The 22,266-nt window shown below is 54.2% G+C and overlaps 1 protein-coding gene across 3 annotated transcripts in view; it reads left to right on the plus strand.

The window, feature by feature from the left end:
* The window catches only part of UXS1 (UDP-glucuronate decarboxylase 1), a 78,952-nt gene that overhangs the window by 52,728 nt on the left and 3,958 nt on the right, over nt 1–22,266 (plus strand). For all 3 annotated transcript variants that reach the window (XM_082426384.1, XM_082426385.1, XM_082426386.1), the window contains 6 exons: nt 4,550–4,654; nt 7,426–7,485; nt 10,338–10,459; nt 16,555–16,674; nt 17,120–17,163; nt 20,649–20,709. In XM_082426384.1, coding sequence (XP_082282510.1) covers nt 4,550–4,654; nt 7,426–7,485; nt 10,338–10,459; nt 16,555–16,674; nt 17,120–17,163; nt 20,649–20,709 — 512 coding nt within the window. The remainder of the gene's footprint in view (nt 1–4,549; nt 4,655–7,425; nt 7,486–10,337; nt 10,460–16,554; nt 16,675–17,119; nt 17,164–20,648; nt 20,710–22,266) is intronic.

Here is a 22,266-nt window from a genome sequence, read left to right on the forward strand (position 1 = left end):
ACGGGCGCTGGAGCTGCTGTCCTTACTGTTGCAGGCAGGACAGCCTCGTAGGAAAGAGGCGCTGCTTAAATCAATGCAAGGAATGGTCTTATGGGGCGTGTCTTAGTCCTTCCCACTGCGGTGGGTGGGGACAGCCGCTGGGCTAAGCTGTCAGATGATGGAAAACCCGACAAACCAGATGGAACGGCCTTCAGATGAAATAAGTCCCCAGTGTGCAGCCCATCTCGACACTGGCCGACCCGACTGAGCACTGCTCCCACGTCAGCCCCGCCGTGCAGGGGATGTTTCCAGTTGCAGGTTTCCTGGGTCTGCCCGGGAATCTACATTTGCACGTGCTCTAGGCTGCCGTCCTGCAGAGAGCGGGGCCGTGTGCGGATAAACCGTGAGGAAGGACGTGTGTGGAGCCCTCGCTGAGGCAGGAGGAGGGATTGGGAACCCGAGGTCCAGGCCGCCAGCGGTGACATGTGAGGTCCTGACCGCACGCACGGCCTGACGCCTGGATCGCGCCGGCGTGGGTGAGGATGAGGGTGCACGTGTGGAGGCTCGCGTTTGAACTTCGCTCTCTAAGTGGCCCTTTTTCCTCTCTCTTTGATGCCGTTTCCTTTTTTTTTCACTGTATATGTTGTCGCCTCAAGTGTGAAACCAGTGGTGAATGATTTGTGCCAGGAGGTCGCAGCCCGTACGCCTCGACTGACGTCGTCTGCAGCCCTGCTGGGGGCCTGTGAACCGGGCGGGATGCCGAGCAGGCCCCACGCCGTGGCCCTTGCTCTGCAGCCCATCTGGAGCCCAGCGCAGCCCCACTCGCTCACGCAGTGGCGGGGAGTGATGACCTGTCCCTGGGCTGCCGCGGGCCCCCTGCATGCAGCCCCCGGGCCTCTTAGCAGGTGGGCGGGAGCTGATCCAGCCTCTTACCTACGGAGCTGCCAGTCAGCTGAGGTTGCCGGGGTTCTGTGAGAACTATCTTGTTAATTTACAATTTGCATAGAACTTCTGTTTTTTTTTTTTTTTTTTTTTTTTTTTTTTAATCTGTGTGTCAACTCCGAAGAACTTCTGGGGGTCAGAAAGCAGTCACAGGATTTTCCTCTTAATTAGATCGACCCCTTCAATGAATTCCCATATCGACAGACTGTAAACCATTTTAAAAGGTTTTGTGTTTTTTTAGTTTCTTGAAAAAGGATTATTCTTTGAACAGCACGGGTTCCATTTTTAAATCAACCCAGTAGTTTTAAAACGTGGTTTTACAAAATACATACATATACACATGTAAGTAAAGGTCCAGAGTCTCCCCGCCTGGAGTGTCTGCGGCAGGATGCCAGGGGTACGGACCCCTTTATTCAGAAGCTTCCCTGGGGGGCTCTGATTGCAGAGTGAGGACTGAGGAGAATCCTCTGCAGGCTGGCAGGGTGGGGGGTAGAAAGGGAGGGGAACAAATGCACGAACCGCAACTCCTCATTTCCACCTCCGCTTTGGTAAAGGCACTGATCCTCTTCTTTGCATTTGCTTTCACTGCTCCTAAGCCTCTTTTTCTGTTTTTACCATCGTCACCATGTTTAAGTGCACTAACCAGCAGTGTGAAGTATGTTGTTGTGAACTAGAGCTCCAGAACCTTTTCATCTTGCAAAACTGAAACCCTGTACCCACCAAACAGTAAGGCCCTCCCCCAGCTCCCGGCAAATTGTTGGTGCTTGCTGTCTCTCTGAATCTCACTGCTCTAGGGACCTCACGTGCATAATAGAATCACAGAGCATTTGTCTTATTTCACTTGGAGTAATGTCCTTAAAGTTCATTTGTCCTGTAACATGTGTCAGAATTTTCTTCCACTTTAAGACTGAATAACATTCCACTGTTTGGATTTACCTCATTTTGTTTATTGGTCCATCTGCCTGTGGACACTTGGGCGGCTTCCACGTCTTGGCTATTGTGAATGATGCTGTCGTGAACATGGGTGTGCAAGTATCTCTTTGAGACTCTGCTTTTTAATTCCTTTGGCTGTATACCCAGAAGCGGAATGTCTTATCATATGTTAATTCTATTTTTAATATTTTGAGGAAATGTCATACTGTCTTCCACAGTGGCTGCAGCATTTACATTCCCACCGGCAGCGCACAAGGGTTCCAATTTCTCCACATCCTTGACAACAACGTTTGTTACTTTCTGTTCCTGTTTTGTTTTTTTGAAGTAGTCATCTGATGGGTGTGAGGTAATACCCATTGTGGTTTTGATTTGCATGTTTCTGATAAGTGACATTGAGCATTTTTTCATACGCTTGTTGGCCTTTTGTATATCATCTTTGGAGAACTGTATATTCAGTGCTTTGCCATTTTTTAATTTGGTTATTTATTTTTTGTTCATTTGTAGGAGTTCTTTATATATTCTGGATATTAGCTTATCACATATATCACATATTGCAAGTATTTTCTCCCATTCTGTAGGTTGCCTTTTTGCTTTGTTGATCGTGTCCTTTGATCTTGGCAGAAAGGTTAAGTTTGATGTAGTCTCATTTGTCTGTTTTTGCATTTGTTGCCTTTGCTTTTGGTGTCACATCCAAGAAATCTTTGCCAAATTCAGTGTCATGCAGCTTTCCCGCTATGTTTTCTTCTAGGAGTTTTATTACTTTAGGTCTTATACTTAGGTTCTTAATCCATTTTGAGTTGATTTTTGTGTGAGGTGTAAGATAAGGGTCCAGTCTCATTCTTTTGCATGTGGATATCTAGTTTTCCCAACACCATTTGCTAAAGAGACTGTCATTTCTCCATTGAATGGTTCAGCACCCTTGTCAGAGATTGTGTGATCATACACAGAAGGGTTTGTTTGTGGGCTGTCTATTCTGTTCCATTGGTCTTTATGCCTTGATGCCAGTAACACACTGTTTTGTTACTGTAGCTTTGTAATACGTTTTGAAATCAGGAAATGGGAGTCCTCCAACTTTGTTTTTTTTTTCAAAATTGTTTTGATTATTTGGACTCTTGAGATTCCATATGAATTTTTTTCTGTTTCTGCAAAAAAAATGCTGTTGAGATTTTGATGGAGATGATGTTGCAGAGTATTGTTTTTAAAATAAGAAGACTTTAAAAAATAAAAATCCCATGAGGAGTTTGCTGGAAAGCTCTTAGCAAAGCAAGAAGCCACGTCAATAAACACCCAGAAGACAGGACCTGCAGCCTTGCACACGTAGTTCTTGCCTCCCTCGGTGTATGGTCCTGGTATAGGAAAAACCGTAGTTACCAGGTTATACCATGAGTCTGTCTTCACCTAGAACCCCTTCCTAAAGATGCCGTGTGCACAGAACCATCCGGGTCCTGGTGGCTCACGTGTCCTCCGTCCCCCAGACGCCCTAGGGCTTGAAAGACCGTGATCATTGGGGTGAGTTGAGTGGGACCAAGCCCCCTGCCTAGAATACCAGGCTCTCCTGGTCTGAGGATGAGAAAGCATCATCCGCTGCTCAACCTGGGGTGGATGTGTCGGGAAACAGCCCCGGGTCCCAGATGGCACTGCAGTGGTGCCCACGCCGCCCCGGGGTTGACAGAAGACTTTCAGAGGGACAAGGGGTGTGTGATGTGGGCAGGTTGGGCACTGTTTGGATGGGGGCTGCTCTCTGAGAACGTCATACTGCAGAATTCATCATGGGGACCTTTTTTTTCAAGTTTGCCTGTTCCACCCATCATCTCTGAAACCTGGCCTCTGAGGTGCCCTGACCTCAAAGGACAGCAGTGGTCCTGGCTGGGAAGAGGATGGGGGGGCAAGGGGACAAGGGGTGCAGGGGCAGGGTCCCTGCAGGCGCTCATGTCGGGGTCGAGCCGTGTGGGAGGGAGGCTCCCACTGGCGGTGTCTCGGACCCCATCCCCCGGCTGGCCTCGGCGGGGGTGGTTTCCCTTGACTGTAGTGCAGTGGGTGGCATCACAGACGGTGTGTCTGCAGGGATGGCTCCCCCAGGGGACACGGCCCTGCCGGCCTCTGCTGTGGGGCAGGGGTCGCCTGACCCTGGGGAGTGAGGGTGGGTCGCAGGTGGTGACATTCCTCAGGTCGTGCGGAATCCAGACATTTCCCCGTTCGTGGCCTTAAAAACCACCCTCCGACTGTCACCTCTGGGTCTGTTGTTTATATGCAGGATAAATAAAAACAGAGCAAAAGGCTCTCTTCTCCCACCCTTTTGTGCCCTTTGTGTCAGCTTTGTTTTATAAATTTAAAATGTTGTTTAATATTCATGCTTAACTCTGTCTGAAGAATCAGTCTGTCTTCCGATTTGAATGCTTTATCTGGGACAGATCTTCTCAGAAAGCAATCAGTTTGGTAATCAGACCGTTTCTGATTAGAGGAGAACAGGCCACGTCAGGGGCCGGCACGTTTTTGTTCCAGATGAATGAGACTTTTTATTTTTGTTTAAAGTTCTTCCCATTGCAAATGTAAACTAGTTTGTAGGAAGAAGGAAACGTGACAACTAGAATTTCAGGGGAAGACACACGAACACCCGTATGATACGGTCTGATTCTTAGGGGTTCAGGTGTTCAGTGTTTTCCGTGGACGTAACACGTGGTTTTGCCCCCCACAGTGGACCAGATCTACCACCTGGCCTCTCCAGCCTCGCCCCCCAACTACATGTACAACCCCATCAAGACGCTGAAGACCAACACCATCGGCACCCTCAACATGCTGGGTGAGTCGGCCTCCCTTATTCTGCAGCTGCTGTCGGGCTGTCTTGGTCCGGCGTCGGTCACTGACTGCTCTGTTTCAGTTTGATCTTGGTCTTCGGCTGGCGCCCCACACCCCCCGTCTCCGTCCGTGCCCTTGGTGTGACTTGATTTGCCATCAGAACTTGTCATGGGGGTCGGTAGTGACATCCCCTGGCCCCCGAGCGGCCGCCCTCCCCTCCTGCGCTTTCCGGGACTCGTGGCATGTGTGCCTCGGCGGCTCTGATCCGAGATGGGGTGGGTGGACTGAGCCCACGCGGTTTGGGTGGTGCCCCTGGGAGGATGGGGAGAGCGCCCCTCGTGGGGTGGTGGAAGCTGAGCTCTTGGCCCTGGACTGACCGCAGGACTCGCCCTGGAAGCGGGAGATGAGAGCGAGAGCACCGTCCCAGGTGGCCACACGTGAGTCCAAGGACAGCTGGCCTGAGACCCGGAGTCTGGGCCGTGTGCACGTGGATGGTTGAAATCAGGCGCTTCAGTTCCCACAGGCTTAGAAAACCAGGGCTTTTGGTTAGGTGCAAAGTGGAAGAGAGGAACCACTTCTTTAAATGTCAAGTAAAGAGTGGATTTAATTATGGAACATTTAAGACAGGTTCCATAAATGGGTTTGGGAAGTAGCGCTGCATTTTAGTTTGAGCGAAGCTGGGAGACGGGCGTGAAGGGCGGTGGGGATGGGCGCTCCGCCTCTTACACGAAGCCCTCGGGGGCGCAGGCTGTGCAGGAAGTGAAGGGTGATTCCTCTGACCCAGAGAGGGCGTCGGCCTGCAGACGGAACAGAGCCCGACCCTGCTCACAGGCGTACCTGGTAGAGATGCCCCGTTCTCAGCGCTGCAAGCGCCTGCCCCCTCTCTCCAGCCGCCCAGCCCCTCCTCCACACAGAGCCAGAGGCAGTGTGGGAACAGCCTCACGTGCACGGAGTTGTTCAGAAAGACGACTTGCCTCCCACCCGTCCCGTCCACTGGGGGCGCTCAGATGAGGATTACACTCGGGCTTGGCGACCATGGGGGACGGACAGGTTCCCAGAGCAGGCGCCCTGAAGTGCCCTTAGAGCTCCGGGGGGGAGGCTCGGGCTGGGGCTGGAACCACGAGTGAAGGCGGCCTGGAGGACTGAAGCGGGTGTGGGGAAGGGTCTTCCAGGGGCGACACGGACAGAGGCTGCAGGGGGACAGTGGCCAGGCTGGAAGGAGCCCCAGTGGGACTTGGTTTTCTGAGCAGGGTGCAGTGTCACTAGCTCTTCCGCACTCGGGGCGGGTGCTGTGAGCCTGGGGGGCCCTCCCTCTGCGGCGTCACCCCCTGCCGGCCCTGAGCGCGGCTGCGTCTTGGTGAAAGCTTGTCCAGTTTCAGTGCAAACACCGGCCTCGCCCCAGGAGGGGGCCGCGTGGTGAGGGGTGTTCTGTGACTGTATCCCCGTCAGTATCCTGGCTGTGATGATGTGCTGCTCTTGCACATTGTTTCCGTTGGGGAAGCCGGGCGAAGGGCATCTGTCTGGATTACTTGTAACAACTGCATTTGAACCTACGCTTTTCTACATTGGAAGTTTAATTTAAAAAAAAAAAAAAAAGGCCTCAGGATCCTTCGTGACTCCCACCGTCCCTGTGCAGCAGTGGGTCTGGCGGGGTCCACCTGGCCGGCGTCTGTGGGGTGGGAACACGGGAGGTGGGCCTGCAGTGCCGTGAGCCTGTAGATTCCACTTCAGCTGCAGCCCTTTTGCCGTTGTCTTCCTCGAGCTCGTCGTGGCGTCTGCACCTTCACCAGCGCTGGTCTCTGTTCTTGCTGTGCATCCTCAGGGCTCCGCCAGATGCTCCTACACACTCACGCTGGGACCCTTCTGTCTCGCCCCCCCGACACCCCCGGGATGCCCGCAGCTGGCGTGCGCCCTGAGCCTCTCCCTCCGGTGCACCTGACGGCCTGAGTTGGCCCTCTGCCCTGAGCAGCGCCCGGCGAGTGGCACGGCCGGCCCTTCATCCCGTGGCGTCTGTGCACAGAGGTTCCGTGGGGGAGTCGTTTGGGAAGCAGGGGGTTGAGTGCAGGCGGTGGGTTTCCCTGGGGCAGGGCCTGCTGTGTTGGGACTGTGGGAGCATCTGGAGGACTTACCTGGGCACTGCAGGTGACGATGCTCTAGTCCGTTCTGCATGGAGTGGGGCGAACCCGGGAAGGGTTCAGAGCAGCACGAGGATGTGGCCAGTTGCTCTGGAGAAGATGCTCTGGAAGCCGGACCTCAAAGGAGGGAGGGTACGGGGCGGAGGTGCCCGGACAGGAGACGGGCTCGGGGGCAGTGGGAGACGCCTGGGGCGTGTGGGGAGTGGGGGCAGGCGGCTGACCATTGAGGGGGACAGTGGGGGGGGGGGCTAAGGCTCGCGGGGCCTTGCCTTCTCCCTGCAGGGGTGGGGGGGAGTTACCTGATGAAATACCGGGTGGTACGTTCGGGCCAAGGAATCTTTATGAAACTACTCAAGTCATGACTTAGAACAAACCCACAGACTCTGCATTTGGCCCTGCTTTCAGTCACAAGTGTCCAGCTAAATACTGTGCTTCTGGAGGTTCATTTGTGCCCTTTCCTTACTATTTTAATTTTGGTTCCAAAGTAGATGCAATAAGAGTGGGTAACTGAAGATGCATGGATGATCAGATACAGTTAATACTAAAAAATTGCTTAAATTGGCTACAGAAATGAGTGTGTGCACGCGTGTTTTCCTTGTTCCCTGAAGGTGACGGTGTCCTGGTGTGTGTCTCTCTGCAGGGCTGGCAAAGCGAGTCGGAGCCCGTCTGCTCCTGGCCTCCACCTCGGAGGTGTACGGAGGTGAGTGGGTGTCGCTCCGGCCCCCTGGACGGTTGCATCCCATCTCAGGCGGAGAAGGGACCAGTGAGTCTGCACTCCATTTCCAGGAAGGCCCGGCTGGCTCTTGCTCTCCAGCAGATGGCAGCTAGGGGCTCCCTCCTCTGGCTGGGGCGAGCCTTTCTCTCCTGCTGAACGACCACCCCCTGAGGACGGTGTCGTGTCACTTTGCCCGCGAGCACCCACCACTTACCAATCCACAAGGGTGTCTTTGCTCCACAGGTGCCCCAGAAGTCAGATCCCTGGGGACTTTGCCAGTTTAGCTGGAGCATTTGCTCCAGTGAGAGCAGGGTCCCCCGAACCCCGCCGGGAGCTCAGGGGTCGGCTTTAGAGCCTGCTCGGCGGGGAGACGTGTGCTGGTTGCCTCACCTGTAGGAGGATGGGTTCTGGAAGAGTCTTAAGTAGGTGGAGCCAGAAAACCCAGGCGCCTGCTTTGCCCTCCACAGGCCTTGAGGAAGTGAGCGTCCGGAGAGGGCTGAGGGCCACCTGTCCACTCATGGGGCTTCCTGCTCGGCCCCGCCAGCTGGGCGCAGGGTTCTGGAGAACTGCTTAGTTGACGCAGCAGAAGCCACATGCTAATGCGATGCAATTTTCTCCTTGCGTTACTGTCGCGGAAAGGAAGTGAGAAGGCAACATGGGAAGAGATGACTTTTTAAAAAATAATAATAATAAGGGAACCAGATGGAAAAACCCATAGAGGCAGCAATTCTACTGACGCAGTTCTGCTCTTTGCCACCCCAGTGGGAAGGCAAAGCACCCACCGCCCCCTCCCACCTGCTCCCCCTCAGCTCTGGGAGCGGGGCAGGCAGGGGGACCTTTCTTCCCTGTCCCCGTGCTCCCCGCTTCCAGCCTCTGCAGAGGCCCAGCGGGTCCCCAAGTGGCACCGGGTGGCCCATTGCGTCACGTGTCCCAGCAGCATCGGTGCCGACGCCGTTGGGGCTGCGTCCTTGTCACCATCTCAGAACGCTGACGGCACCCGTCCAGGCCCCTGATGTCTTTCCCCCCTCCCACCCCCACCCCCACCCCCACCACTCAGCTTTGCATCTCTGACGGCAGCTCGCGGTCTTCAGGGCTTGTGAGTGACGTCAGGGTAACTCACGGAGGCCCTCCTGCCCCGGTGTGCAGGCACCCGCCTCCTGTGGGTTCCGTGCCTGGTCTGCCAGCCTCCCCGATGCTGAACAGGGGACACAGAGTCCAGACGAGGTGTCCCTCTGCACCCTCGCTTCTGTCGTAACAAGGTGGTTTTGTGTGTCCTGAGCCTCGGGCTTGTCCGCCTGGACAGTACCAGTCGAGGGGCGGTGCCTGTGCCCACTCTTCTCTTTCTGGTCCTTTGCCACGTTCAGGGTCTCTCTCTGGGAGTCCAGCTTGCCCAGCCCTCGGCAGAAGTCCCCGAAGAGGTCTCGCGTCATCAGCACATCCATGTGAAGTCCCGTCGCTGGTTTTCTTCTCTCAGGGCCTGTTTGCCTCTGAGCTGTTCTCCTTCTCAGGGAACTTTAAGCACAGCGGCAACTGTAGAGAGGTCTGGGTCCCGTCCTGTCCCGGCTCACGTCCCGTCATGCCCACGAGCTTCAGCTCCGACATAAGCAGAAAGGAATTGTAACGTGGGGCTTGTGAACCTTATCCAGGTTTCTTGGCAAAGATTTATGCGTTTTATAGCATAGTTGTATAAAATTCCTGCTGTACCGGATAAATCAGGTATTAATTGATTCCAAAAATGCACTTGTGTTAAAAAAGAATTTGTGACTAGGGACTTCCCTGGTGGTGCAGTGGTTAGGAATCTGCCTGCCAGTGCAGGGGACGCAGGTTCGAGCCCTGGTCCGGGAAGATCCCACATGCTGTGGAGCAACTAAGCCCGTGCGCCACAACTACTGAGCCTGCGCTCTAGATCCCGTGAGCCACAACTAAGCCCACGTGCCACAACTGCTGAGGTCACGTGCCACAACTGCTGAGCTCACGTGCCACAACTACTGAAGCCCGCGTGCCTAGAGTCTGTGCTCTGCAACAAGAGAAGCCACCACAATGAGAAGCCCACGCACCGCAACGAAGAGTAACCCCCGCTTGCCGCAACCAGAGAAAGCCTGTATGCAGCAACGAAGACCCAACGCAGCCAAAAATAAAGAAAAAAAAAGTCATAATATTTTTAAAAATAATAATTTGTGACTAGGTTTCTTTAAATAGTCCACTCCTCTGGTACATCTTAAAGTGTGATTGATCTACACACCAAAAAAACAGGCGTTGGGAAGTACACAATGCGTGCTGGGGAAAGAGCGCTTTGCATTGCATGCTTGTGCTTAGAGGACCAGGGCCGACCAGGTCCTCAGGTATGTCACTGAGGCTGTCAGGTGGTTCTGGTGACAGCACAGGTGAAAGCCATTGTGTTCCAGAGAGAGGCTCTTAAAATATTTTCAGTAAGTTCATGCTTTATAAAATTCTGTATCTTATAAATGTGAAATTGGACTCTATGTCTTTTCACATAGATGTTTAATTTAGTCTGTATAGTAATCTAAAAGTTAAGAACAGTTTACGGGAGGGGGGAGACTTAGAACTGAGAGGCTTTGCTCTTTGAATTAATTTTTTTCCTGTAAAAACTGTCATCACTGATACGAGCGGTCAGAATAGCGCGTCCCTCTGGACTAGTTAGAGGTGGACCGAGGGACGCTGAAGGTGCTCCTCTGGTAGGTGTCTCTCCAGGTGAGATGTTCACCTTGGTCTTTCCCAAGCTCCCTTTTGCACCGTCAGTATCCAGTGTTCGTAAAGTCTATGAACGGGAACAAAGGGAGACTCTGAAAGCACTTCTTTATTGTTCCCCCCCACAGACCCTGAAGTCCACCCTCAAACCGAGGATTACTGGGGCCACGTGAATCCCATAGGACCCCGAGCCTGCTACGACGAAGGCAAGCGCGTCGCCGAGACCATGTGCTATGCCTACATGAAGCAGGTATCCAACGCGGCTCTGGGGCTGGCGGTGTAGACACGGCTTTGTAGACCAGGACTGTGCTGGAATAAAGCGCCGTGACTGACCCTGCCCAGGAGTGGGTGTTTCCCGTTTCCCACTGTCATAAATCAGTGGTGCCATCAGCAGCTTTCCCCATGTGTCTCCTTTTTGGAAAAATGATTTCCAGGCATGAAGCCTTAGGTTTGGAACACCCTCGAGTGACTGGGGTCAGCCTTATTCCTCATCACCCACCAGCAGTTAATAAGAGCCTCTGTTTTCCCAAAGCCTCCCAATCGGAATTTTTTTTTTTTTTTTTTACTTTTCTTTTTACCTTTCTTTCTGTTTTCTAATGGGTATAATTCATTCTGGCTTTAATATAGGTCTCTTCAGGGATGGTTATTTATACTTACTCTGATTCCCTGCTTCCTTAATCATGGCTGTGCTGGGGCTTGCCTGTGGATCTTTCCAAGTTCCAGATTTGCTCACCTCCACGCTGGAGCAGGTAGAGCCTACAGCCGAGAGGCGGGGGTCTGGGTTCCCACCTGGATCCCCACTGTCTACTCCGGAGACGCGACCCATCGGTCACAGGGCCCTGTCCTGCCTGCCTGAGGGCTGTGCAGGGGCCTATCAGACGTCCAGATGGGGCCCAGCCAGGCCATCCATTGTGCTTGACCAGCTCTGGGACCCTCACAGACATGCCCTTGGAGGGGCGTGTAGGTGAATAACCGTGGACGGGGGTGGTTCCAGGACAGGCTGCTGACAGAGGCGTGGTGGCCACACGGGACTCAGAGACGAGCAAGCGTCCATCCTGGAGCAGCCTTCTCAGGCCGAGGGTTCCTCCTGCCGGCCCGCTCGGAGGTCAGCTGGCCACGGGCTTTGTGTGATGGGGGACCCTGCCTGGGTACCCGGTGCTGAGCGCTCACGGCTGGGCTGGGGGCACTGAGCGCCTTGTTTGTTTTTTGGAGGGCAGTTGGCAGAGACTTTTTTCTCTTACATTTTTAATGAAATACCAATATTGACGACCCACAAAATAATCTTGTGCTGAGGTAGGTATTGTTATTTAGGTTTTTCTGCCTTATTTCTTGGCCAGGAGCAGAACTGATTGTTTTCTAAGCCACTTTGGGCAGTTGGCTTGTAGTATCCATTTATTTTAATCAGTTTTAGAAAAGACAAACTATATCATTTTGGAGCCCAGAATATCTTGACCCAAAAGTTTAATAAGATGGTCTCCCAGGTACACAGAACAACCTCTGTGTATGTTGGTGCCTAAGAAAACTAACTCGAGTGTGTGAGGGGACATAAATCAATAGGGTTCTCGGCTGTTTTGCTTTCAGTCTGTGGGTGTATTTCTTAGTGAGTTTTTGTGTAGGTAAAGCTGGTGGGCAAGTAGGACATTTTCATTGAACTTTTAGTTCTTATTAAATGATGAGTAGTGTAACTTAATAATGTCGTAAGTATTCATGTTACCTTAAGGTATGAGCTCATGATAACTATGGTGTTTAGTAACAGCGTAGCCAACATTTACTGAGCACTGACTGGATGCCAGGACCCGGGGTGTGGGTTCCACTGCACACGTGCTGACCCGGGATCTGTAAGCGCCGTCCAGCTCGTGAGCGCAGGATCACAGCTCCCTCCACACCTGGGGACTGTCAGCGTTTGCATTTCTGCTCGCACGGGTCTCGGGAGAGGCATGCACAGGTGGTGCTCCCCGTAAGGTATCCTCTAGGAGCCCCGTGTGCGGCCGGCCGGCGGTGGCCGGCGGGAGGGTGTCGCCCGCTGCAGAACGCTTCTGCTGCAGGGGCCCCAGCAGATGATGTCACCTGTGTGCAAAAGTCACCTGGTGGTTAGGGTGACAGTGGGCTTCTCACTGAGGACAGTGCACAGACTGCTCCCCATCATGGTGTCAGGGCCGAGGGTTGCTTTCGGACACAGGCTCAGCACCTTTTGTGAAGCTCGGGTCTGGGCCAGCAGCACCGTGTAACCTGTGGGTTCTGCTCAGCACACCTGCCCCAGGACTCCCGTCTGCCCAGGGGAGCAGTGCCGTCCGGGCGTCTGGAAATGCACCGTGGAAGGCCTGCCCCTGTGGCCTTGGAGGTAGGTGTGCGTCCCGCTCTCCCCACAGTCCCAATCCCACTCCTGCTGGCTGGCCCTTAGGTCCAGGAGTGACCGTGCCTCTGGCCCTGTGGCTGGCGGAGTCCTCTCTGGTTCCGGTGGCTGCAAGGCCAACAGGCTGATGCAGGACAGCAGGGCTGGGCGCCTGGGCCTGGGTGGAGGTCCCTGTGGTCTCGCCCGCTTCCGAGTGGCCTTGAAGAAGGCCCAGCGTGAGCTTCACACCTCGCATGCCTTGTTATTCATGTTGCACGTACTGTGTCCCCTTCTAGGGGGAGCTGTGGGCCCAAGACTGTGACCACAGCTGGGGCTAAGCCGTGCCCCTGCACTCGCTGTCCCTCGTTTGTCCGAGTCGTGCTGAGGGGGGGAACCGTGGGCATCTTCTCTCTCTGTCCACAGGGCCAGACACCACACAGCTGAGGGGTGTTGGGATTCTCGTACTGCAGGTTGCTTTGCCAGGATAGGAAATAAGAAAACACAGATAAGCAAGAAGGAAAAAATACTACCACCCGCGGTCCCATTCAGAGATAAACGGAAGGGAAAAATAGGGCAATTCTTTCACTTGAGATTTTATATTAGCTGCGGCAGGGGGTGAGTCAGAGCCCCTCCTGCCACACTGGGCTGGCCCCTGTGGGCACAGCCCAGTCTGGGGCAGATCAGACCATCTTTGGAGTTCAAACAGCAGAGCGACTGATTTTCAGTATTCCAGCTCTCCTGCTTCAAAACTTTGGGTGTTAGTTTTTGCTATCTGGAGGCAAATGAAAAAATAATGGCCAGTAAAATGATGAACCATGTGGAATAGAATGCCTTTGGCCTATTTTTAGTTAATTATTTTAATAATTAAAAATTTTTTTAATACATAAAGGCATGTGCCCTCTTAAGTATAAATCATCATTTTATTGAAAAGACCACATATGGTATGTGGATGTATCTTTCTCTGACTAAATTTAATATATAAGGATTGAGAATATAAACAAGATAAATCCAGGGATGAATACACATTTTATAAAAGATTTTAAAGGATTCTCTTCTGGGTTTGTCGTAGTGAATTAAATATCCTAAAATGTATTCAAAGTAGAATTTGATTTCCCAGAAAAATCTATCGCAGGTACATTTCAGGGCACGTTTCTTACATAAAGAGGGGCTCCCTTGAGTCTTCCTCCAGGGGATGGGTTGAGCTGCCAGTGGGGATCAAAGGGCATCGCATCTTTCAGGAACACTTTGAACTTGTCAGAGAAGTTACATTGGGCTCGTCCGTGCCCTTGGATGTGCTGGTTTCATAAACGTGCGGACTTGTCCAGAAGGCTGCGGTCAGCGCTTGTGTGCTTTGGAGCTCGTGGCCCCGCCTGCGTCTGACCCTCAGGGGTCTAAGCCCGACCCACGGGGCTGGGTCTGCGAAACAGGCCGCCATTCCTAAAACCACAGACCGCAGAGCAGAAAGAAAGGAAACTCAGAAACCCTCTCGTCCAGGGCCTTGAGGGTATGGTTTTGTTTCATTTTCTGGCATCAGAACACTTAAAATTAAATGCCTGGTATGTGTATTATACTTCAGTTAACAAAAGTGTTCAGCAACCAGCTAAAGGGTGTCAAATGTCCAGTGAGCGGGGTTCACCCCAAGGGGCTAATTAAGCCCATGGCCTGGAACCCCCAGTGCAGGCCTCTTTCTGGTGCCCACTCCCCGCTGGCCGTGCGCTGAGCCTGGGCGTGGCCTGGGCCTAGTGACCGCTCTGGCCTGAATGTTAAGGGTCTGGCGGGACCGTTGAGTGCAGTTGCCAGGCAGGCATCCCGCTGTCCCCAAACCTGTGTGGCCTCCCTCTGCCACCACCCAGCGTGAACGGGAACTCTTCTGCACCTTCGGGCATCTTGCTCAGCAGCTGAGCTCTGCCTTCTGTAATGGCCTCGGTCTCGTCCCCAGGCGGGGAGCGGACCCCACGAAGCTATGTTTATGAGAGGCCGGGGGGAATCGTGTGGTTCAGCCTTCGGGGCTGAACCCCCCGTGACCCCCTTACTTTAGGGATGGCATGTCCTCCTGGGGGCCTGCCGTCTCGGGGGGCTTCCCGCTCTCTGTGTGTCCTGCTCCCTGCAGGCGAACGTGTCCTGGGCGCCTCCCTCAGGGCAGACCTGGCACAGCGGAGAGGGTGTGAACGAGCGTGAGAGCCGGGGCTCCTGGGAAGCCCGTGTCAGCCGCACCTGATAGTCGGGAGGAGCTGCCTGTCCCCTGAGGCCCCGGACCCAGGTGGACAGGTCACAAGAGGCAGGTCCCTCTGCGCTGCAGAGCCCAGTGCTCCTGAGGGAGGGGGCGGGGAGCAAAGCACAGCCCCCCAGGCGCCCTGCCGGCACTCGGCCTGACCGCTGTGAATGTGCTGAGCTTTTCCTCTCTCCTTGGAATAAAGCCAGCTTCACTCACTTCGGATTTTGTCGTCTTAACAAGTGACTGCAGGTGGATACTTGGGAGCTGTTTTCTAGTGAGAGCAGCGTCTCTGCTCCTCCCTACGCCACCCCCCGTGTTTGACATGCTCCCTGGTCAGTTCAGAGGAGAACAGGGTTGGTTTATTCCTGGACCTGGAATTACAGCTCACATCGTAGTCCTAGGAGTCTGAATGCCCATGGGAAGGCTTGACGGTGTATTGCTGGGGCTTAGCAGAGATGTGGCAGCTCCGGTTTCTGAAAGCTACCTGGGCTGGGTCCACGCCTGCCAGCCACTGCACGTCGGCACACGTGGAGACCTGGATGAGACCGCTGTGGGCGGAGGTGGCTGGCAGCTCCAGCCACTGGGAGGCCTGGTGGGGCCCTAGGGATGCCGCAGCCCATGGCCGTTCACTCGCCGTACTTCTGGTGGAGAAATTCTGTGCTAACTCAGCCCCAGCAGCTACGGGTCCCTCAGGTCCCAGCCTGTACCGGCTCTGATACGTGGAGTCAGGAAAGAACTGTGCCGACCAGCAGGACCCCGGCAGCAGCTAAGCTGTCATCACTGGGCCTGTGCTGAGGCTGACTTGTACACGAGCCCCGCCCTCTCCCGCTTTCCTGGCAAGGAGAGACAGACAGCGCGGCCTGGCCACTGAGCCCTGGGGCTCAAGCCCACCCCACCAGCCCTCTGACACCCGGAAATGCACATCTGTTGTCTGACGGGTGATGGATTGCCGTAAGAGTCCGCTGAGTCAGAGTGTGATAGAAACATTTAACTTTTTATCACTGACAAAGTAGTCTGTGAAATTGATAATTAAACAAGATAGTTCGCAGAAGGCTTTTGGGGTTTAAAAAAATATACTTTCCTTGATTACATGTTTGAAAATATGCTTTCCCCAATTACAAAAGTAAGAGATGTTTATCGTAATAAAAATAGAAACATTAAAAGTACAAGCGGGAAAGTCTGTGAAGGTCTGGAACACCCGTTTTTGTAAACAATGTACGTTGGCATCTTCCCAGGCTGTTTAGCTATATATAGCCTGTATCAGGTGCCAGATTGTCTTTGGTTTTTCACTGAACGGATGAGTTTTCCAGCAGAACAGATTGGGGATGTAGTAGGTACAATGTAGCCCTTTCGGAACGCTCACCTGCCCCTCCTTTCCCAGGACAAAGTGCTCTCTTGTTTTTCTTCAAATCAGCTATTAAACATTCACGAACATTTAAATCTCTGTTGAGTGATAAAGTTATACAGAATATTACGTGAAAGAGATGATGAAAGATACATAGCCTGGTCCTAGTTAAGAAAGTAGATATTTATTTACTGGGGAAGAAATGTATACCCATCATTTACCCCTTGCACTGCTTTAACTGTCTCTCAGGTTTCTGCAGCACGTTTCATGCTGGGGGCCTCAAGGTGGTGGGAACCGGGGCTCATGTGAGTTTGGTGTAACTTGCAGCCTCCAGATTTGATTACAGGGAACACAGCATCTCATCAGGACGGAAAAGTGCCTGTGTCTGGAAGGAAGAGCAGAGGTATCTGTGGGGCGCCGGGGCCGCAGGGCTCACCCTCTTCTGTGTTGCAGGAAGGCGTGGAGGTGCGCGTGGCCAGGATCTTCAACACCTTCGGACCCCGAATGCACATGAACGACGGCCGGGTGGTCAGCAACTTCATCCTGCAGGCGCTGCAGGGGGAGCCGCTCACGGTGGGTGGCGGGCGGGCGCGGGGGGAGTGTGTCCGATCGGGTGTGTGTGGGGGGTGCCTGCCCTGAAGTCAGGAGTCCCCGCTGCCCTTGGAGGGAGGGAGGGAGGGAGGGAGGGGGCGGTGCGTGGAGGGAACACACGGGAGCCGTGACCCTGGACGGGGCTCAGGTCACCCTGCTCCCTGAGCTGCAGACACCCTGGTGCCTCGGGCTCAGGGCCTGCCTGCAAAGGCCTCTCCCGCCGTGCTCTTGGCCCATGACTGTGCCCAGGGGCGTGTCTGTCCACAGGGTGCCTCAGGGCGCCCCTGGGTGAGGCCCCGGGCCTGGTGGAGGGCCTGGCACGGCCGGACCCTGGGGTTGTCAGGGCTGAGGTCAGGCTACGCCCCTGGTGGTTGAAGGCTCCCGTGTAGTCCGCGGTTCCGGGACCCTCAGTGTGGTCTCCCCCCAGGTGTACGGATCCGGGTCGCAGACAAGGGCCTTCCAGTACGTCAGGTAAGACCCCCAGGCGGGCGAGGACCGTCCAGTCACGTCTGGGTCACTTGCTCGTTGTGCTGTGTTCATTCCGGTGAAGCAGCTGGGTTGACGTTAGTTCTGCCCTTCCTGTGGGCGGTCCCCCCCACCCCCCCGCTCCCGGTTCTCTGCCAATAGAGGTCGGATGTGCTGGTCTCCTGCTGCCACCTAGTGTCTTGTCGGCCAACCTGCCGGCCCCGAGGGTCACCCAGGGCCTCCAGTTCAGGCCAGTGAGGTGATGGCCTCAGGCATCCAGCACACCTGCAGATGCCGAAATCAGACCCTTTAGACGTGCCTTCTGGGGTGGATGAGGTCGTCATCATTAAGAAGGTCAAGAGGCCTAATGTTGATAAATTTTGTGCCCAAACTAAACGCAGATAAAAGTATTTTAAGAACTTTGCTGAACAGTCTCACACGGTCATATTTACTGTTTTCTTGGTAGTGCTCCTCTATCTAGTTTTTTGTCGGCCAGTTCGGTTGGTGGCAAGTTTTAAAGTGCGGTTTGGGTTCTGAGAGAAGAGTTATTATAGGAGCAGTTAACATCCACGGGAATATTTTCCCACGCGGCGCAGTGACGGTGAACTCTGCACAGGTCTGCGGTGTCCTCAGTCACTGGAAATCTAGCTGTATGTTTTGGGACCGTGTACTTGTACTTTTCAGTACAAATACCCTGGACTGCCTGTCCATCAGAAAATGCTGTCCCTGGTGCCTGCGGCCACCCCAGGGATGCTGCCAGGCGAAGTGGTGGCAGGTCTTGGGGGGGCTCCCAGCCCACCTCGGCCCGAGCAGCCACACGATTTTTGCCTGGTTTAAAAGAAAGAAAAAAAAAAAAACACAACCACTGTAGATTTTTTTTTTTTTCCCTGCAAGTGTTTGTGAATTTTCACATTTAGTCCAAAAGAAAGCTGAGTAAGTGTCTTATAATGAACAGTGGTTTTTCTCTCCCCATCGGTTAGTATCTTGCCCAGCAGGGCAAAAGCCTGGGACCATCATGTCACTGGCCCATTTTGTTGCCCAAATAGTCTAAGAAGGGATTCAGCCAGGAGCTAGCCGGCCTGTTCTCATGTCAGAGCACGTAACCCGGGAGCCGTGCGCTGCAAGGAAGCGATGGCGGCCCGTGTCTGTGTGGGGACCGTGCTCCTGGGATCCTGCGCTTGGGTGCCGTCTTCTCATCGTGACACGTGTCCAGCCCGCCTGCCGTCCCCTGGCCCCCGTCTGCGCACTTTCTCGAGGTTGGGGGGGTCTTGACGTCTCAGTCACGTTGAATCTCCTCCAACAGCCTCATCAAGGCCCCCAGACTCCTCCAGCCGTACCACCTCGTGGAGTATTCCAGAGACTGTGCAGTGAAAGGGGCATCAGTTACAACCCGTTCTTACTATTTCAAAGGCATCAGATACAAAATTCATTTAAAGTAGCCTCTCAGGTGCTTGTTTTTTGCTGGTGATTGAAATCTTTTAAGCATCGAGTGATGCACGGGCTGCACTCCATCCCCGACAGGACGTGCCTCGCTGGCCGGCCTGTGCGGTCCACGCGCCCCGTTACCGACCCAGACACCAGGGTGCACCCTGGAAGGGACCTCAGTGGTGTCACTGAAAGTGGTGTTGGGGGCCCTTCGGGCAAACCCTTTCTTCGTGAGGCCGCGCCGTCTGCTGGTCTCACATCTTGAGTTAGTGGGCTCTGACGTGCTGAGCCTCCCCGACTTCACCAGACTCGGGGAAGGAGCTTTCCTGGCTTTCGCTCTCCATTGTTCAAGGCTTGGCCGAGGGAGTTAACTTACCAACGCTGGGCTGTTTTAAAGAAGCTATTTTGTAGAAACTGAGGCTCTTTTACTTCACAGTTAAAAATGCGCAATGTTCGGATCTGTAGTTACTGAACTAAATTACCCATTTCCAAAATCCACGGTGGCCCTGCGGCAGCGTCGCACCGTTTCTGGGTGACCGTTGCGGCGTCTGGGTGGCGTGTGCGCTGACATCCTGGCATGACCGTGCTTGGTGCTCTCGTGGCCAGGTTACGTCCTCACCCCATCACGGAGGCATGCTGTGTTGTCTTAAAAAGTCGCTTTGTCAAAATGACACTTTTAAAGAGCTTCAGGTTAAATGGATGTGATCTGTGCACTTTGGGCCTTAAAAGTTGCCAGTTTCTTTGCATAAAAGATGCATGCCCCTCCCCCCAGGATGATTACATAAGTGTCCGTCACCTTCCAGCTTAATATGGACCCCCCCCATTAAAAATGTTTGTGGATGCTGCTACGGAATGGCACATTTTAACGTCTTTTCCAAACATGCAGAGATGTGTGCTGTCAGAGGACGCGTTGGGATGTGGTCGTTAACGGCCATAGTGATGAAGGGACTTTTTGCCAGTTTCTAGAAGCGAGGAATCACCTAAAGTCAGCGGTTCTTTGCATCTGTGCTTGACCCGTGAGAGCAGAACGGACTTTAGGCGTGTTCCTACAAAATGCCCATTGGCTGTTAAGCAAAAACCCAGAAAATCATTTGTTTGCTAAATTACCACCACCCCCCCCCCCGCCCGCCCCAAATTGTTTTTCAGTGAAAAGGAAAGCAAAACCTGAGGTTTTCTTTTGGAAGTTTAGCACAGTAACCTGCTCCTTGCTGGTTACGGCGGAGGAGGGGAGAGCGTTCCAGGCGGCCGCGTTTGCATCCCCGGAGCAGCGCCCTCACAGCCTCGTGAGGCACAGCTGGTGAAAGTGACCTAGTAAAGTGCTCGTGTAGCAGCGAGGTGTCATGTTTACGAAGTCACTTGTTTTTGACAGAACCACCCTTTAACGTTTCTGAAAATAAGAACCAAACCTTGGTAAGCGGAAGTTTGCCTCTTGACCGTCACCCTCACGGCCCGCTCGCTCGCCATCCGTCTGCAACACCCAGACGCCCCCGCCCGTCCCATCCGGGTGCTGGGGTTCCTGGGGGGAGGTGAGGGGCCAGACGTCCAGGGAGCTGGTTTCAACACTCAGGGTTGTCTGGCTTTCTCTGTGAGTTACCAGTATGAGACTTACATACTGGAGTTCTTTCATTGCAGGAGACCTTATTTTTTAAAAAACCATCTGCTTTTCCATATGGGCCGACTACCTGGGTTCCCGTTAAACATGGACTTTCCTCAGAAACTTGCATAAACGCCATCTTTTTTTGGGTGTGTGCCTACCTTACTTTCATTTTTTAATTGCTGAAGGATTTCAGAAATACACAAAGCAGGGAGCTCAGCCCCATCACTGAGCTTGCGTCCCGCTCAGCCGCGTGCCGACGCCCGCCTGCAGAAGGCGGATCCCAGACGCCACGCCATCCCATCCGCGAACACTTGAGCGTCCTCTGCGCCCTCTTACGCGCAGGGTTTCATTCTGACGTCCAGTCTCCCACGGGGGTTTTGGTTTCCTTCCGGGAGGTGGGCGGCTCGTGCCCGGTGCTCGGCGCCTGCGGGCCCCGGCGGGCAGCTGAGCGGCCGCGCCTCTCTTCCAGCGACCTGGTGAACGGCCTCGTGGCGCTCATGAACAGCAACGTCAGCAGCCCCGTCAACCTGGTGAGTCCCTCCCCGGCAGGCCGGTTCCCACTTCGCTCGCTCCGTCAGCACGCTCAGGGCACGTGCCTGTCTGCTGCTTGCCCAGTACTAGAGGAAGATACACGGAATAGAACAAAACGGGAGTCCACAGAGAAGTAAGATCTGGGATAAACTAACCCCGCTCCGTCCACCGGAAGGGCCAGGTCAAGAAATTTGTGAAGCCTTTGGTGGTTGTAGGTGACATTCTGCGTGTCCTTTGTCCAACACCGAATGTGCAGTTGGTCTCGATCAGGCTTGCTTTCCGGGGCTGTAGAAGATGGAGTGGCTAGGAGAGTTTCCCTCACTGTCATGTCTGTGAGCGCCCAGACCCCCTTCGTGCCGCTTCCTCCCTCACTTCCTGCAGCCCAGACGCTCCCGGGAGGGATCGGGAGCTGGTTCCGCCTGATCTCTGATCCAGCCTCGCTCACTCTTGGTGCTGGAGGATGTGTTTCTCTGCAGAGCAGTTTGTCCTGTCCTTGGCTGGTTCTCACTGGCAGAACGTTTTTCCTTCTGTTTAGAGGTAAAACCTCGTCCTCTGTGTGCCTGCCCACGGGCCTGCCTTCTCCGTGGGGACCCCCCAGAGCTGGTCTATGCCGCTGTGATGTGACAGCTTCCCCAGGACTTCCCCAGTCTCCTCTCCAGCTCTTCCGGGGATCAGGTTGGGCTAGAGCCCTCTGACACTTTTGGTCACTGTCTCCTGAATGGTTTCATTCCATCCCGTTTAAAATGTGAGGTGTCCAGTGTAGACTGCCCGTCATTCTAGACGGTCCGCTTCTGCCGATGGCAGCTGACCCGAGCCCCCGTACCCCCCCTCCCCCCATTGGGGGAGCCCCGCCCCTCTCCACCTCGGCCCCCTCCCCTCCCTGGGAGGGGCTAAGCTCACAGGTGTGGACGTGCCTGCTCATTTCTTGAAAGCACTTCACTTGCAAACCGTTCCGTGTACTTTTCTTCATGACCAGCAGTCTGAAGCACGCTCTGGAACGTTGATTTCTCCTGGGTTGGGCGGGAGTTCCTACCAACGGCGAAGGACGGGCCCTGGAGAGGTCCACTCCCTGTGGGACCTTTGACTAATTCATGGGTACCGGCGGCTGCAAGCACCCAGCCAGCGCTGTTGTCATGCATTTTCGAAGAAACAGGCGGTTAAATAGCATAAGCCGTGTCTCGTGATCCTCACTTCATCTTGAGCCTTCACCGCCCTTACCCTGTGTTTTCACTTCTCGCCCTTCCAAGTATGCGTCTTAACCAGGGGTCGCCCCAAGCAGCCACTCCCCGCGTTAGTGCCGCGTCCTTCTTGCCCCTCGGCACAGAGCCGTGCTGGAGTGTCCGACTCCTGTAGAAAGCTGTCTTGTTTAGGGGCGTGTCTGCCGGTAGCCCCGGGGTGCTCGTAATTAGGCCTAAGGTCCCTTCCTGCCTCTTTTACCTTTGGTCTCAGACGAAACCAGGAGATTGGGGATGAAGAGTGTTGGGACGTACAGTTGCCAGACTTCACGGTGCTCTCTCCCGACGGGACGAGCAGGCTCGGGGAGGGGCTGGGCCGCG

Source organism: Balaenoptera physalus (assembly GCF_965194825.1).
Source record: "Balaenoptera physalus genome assembly, chromosome: 15".
Lineage (NCBI taxonomy): Eukaryota > Metazoa > Chordata > Mammalia > Artiodactyla > Balaenopteridae > Balaenoptera > Balaenoptera physalus.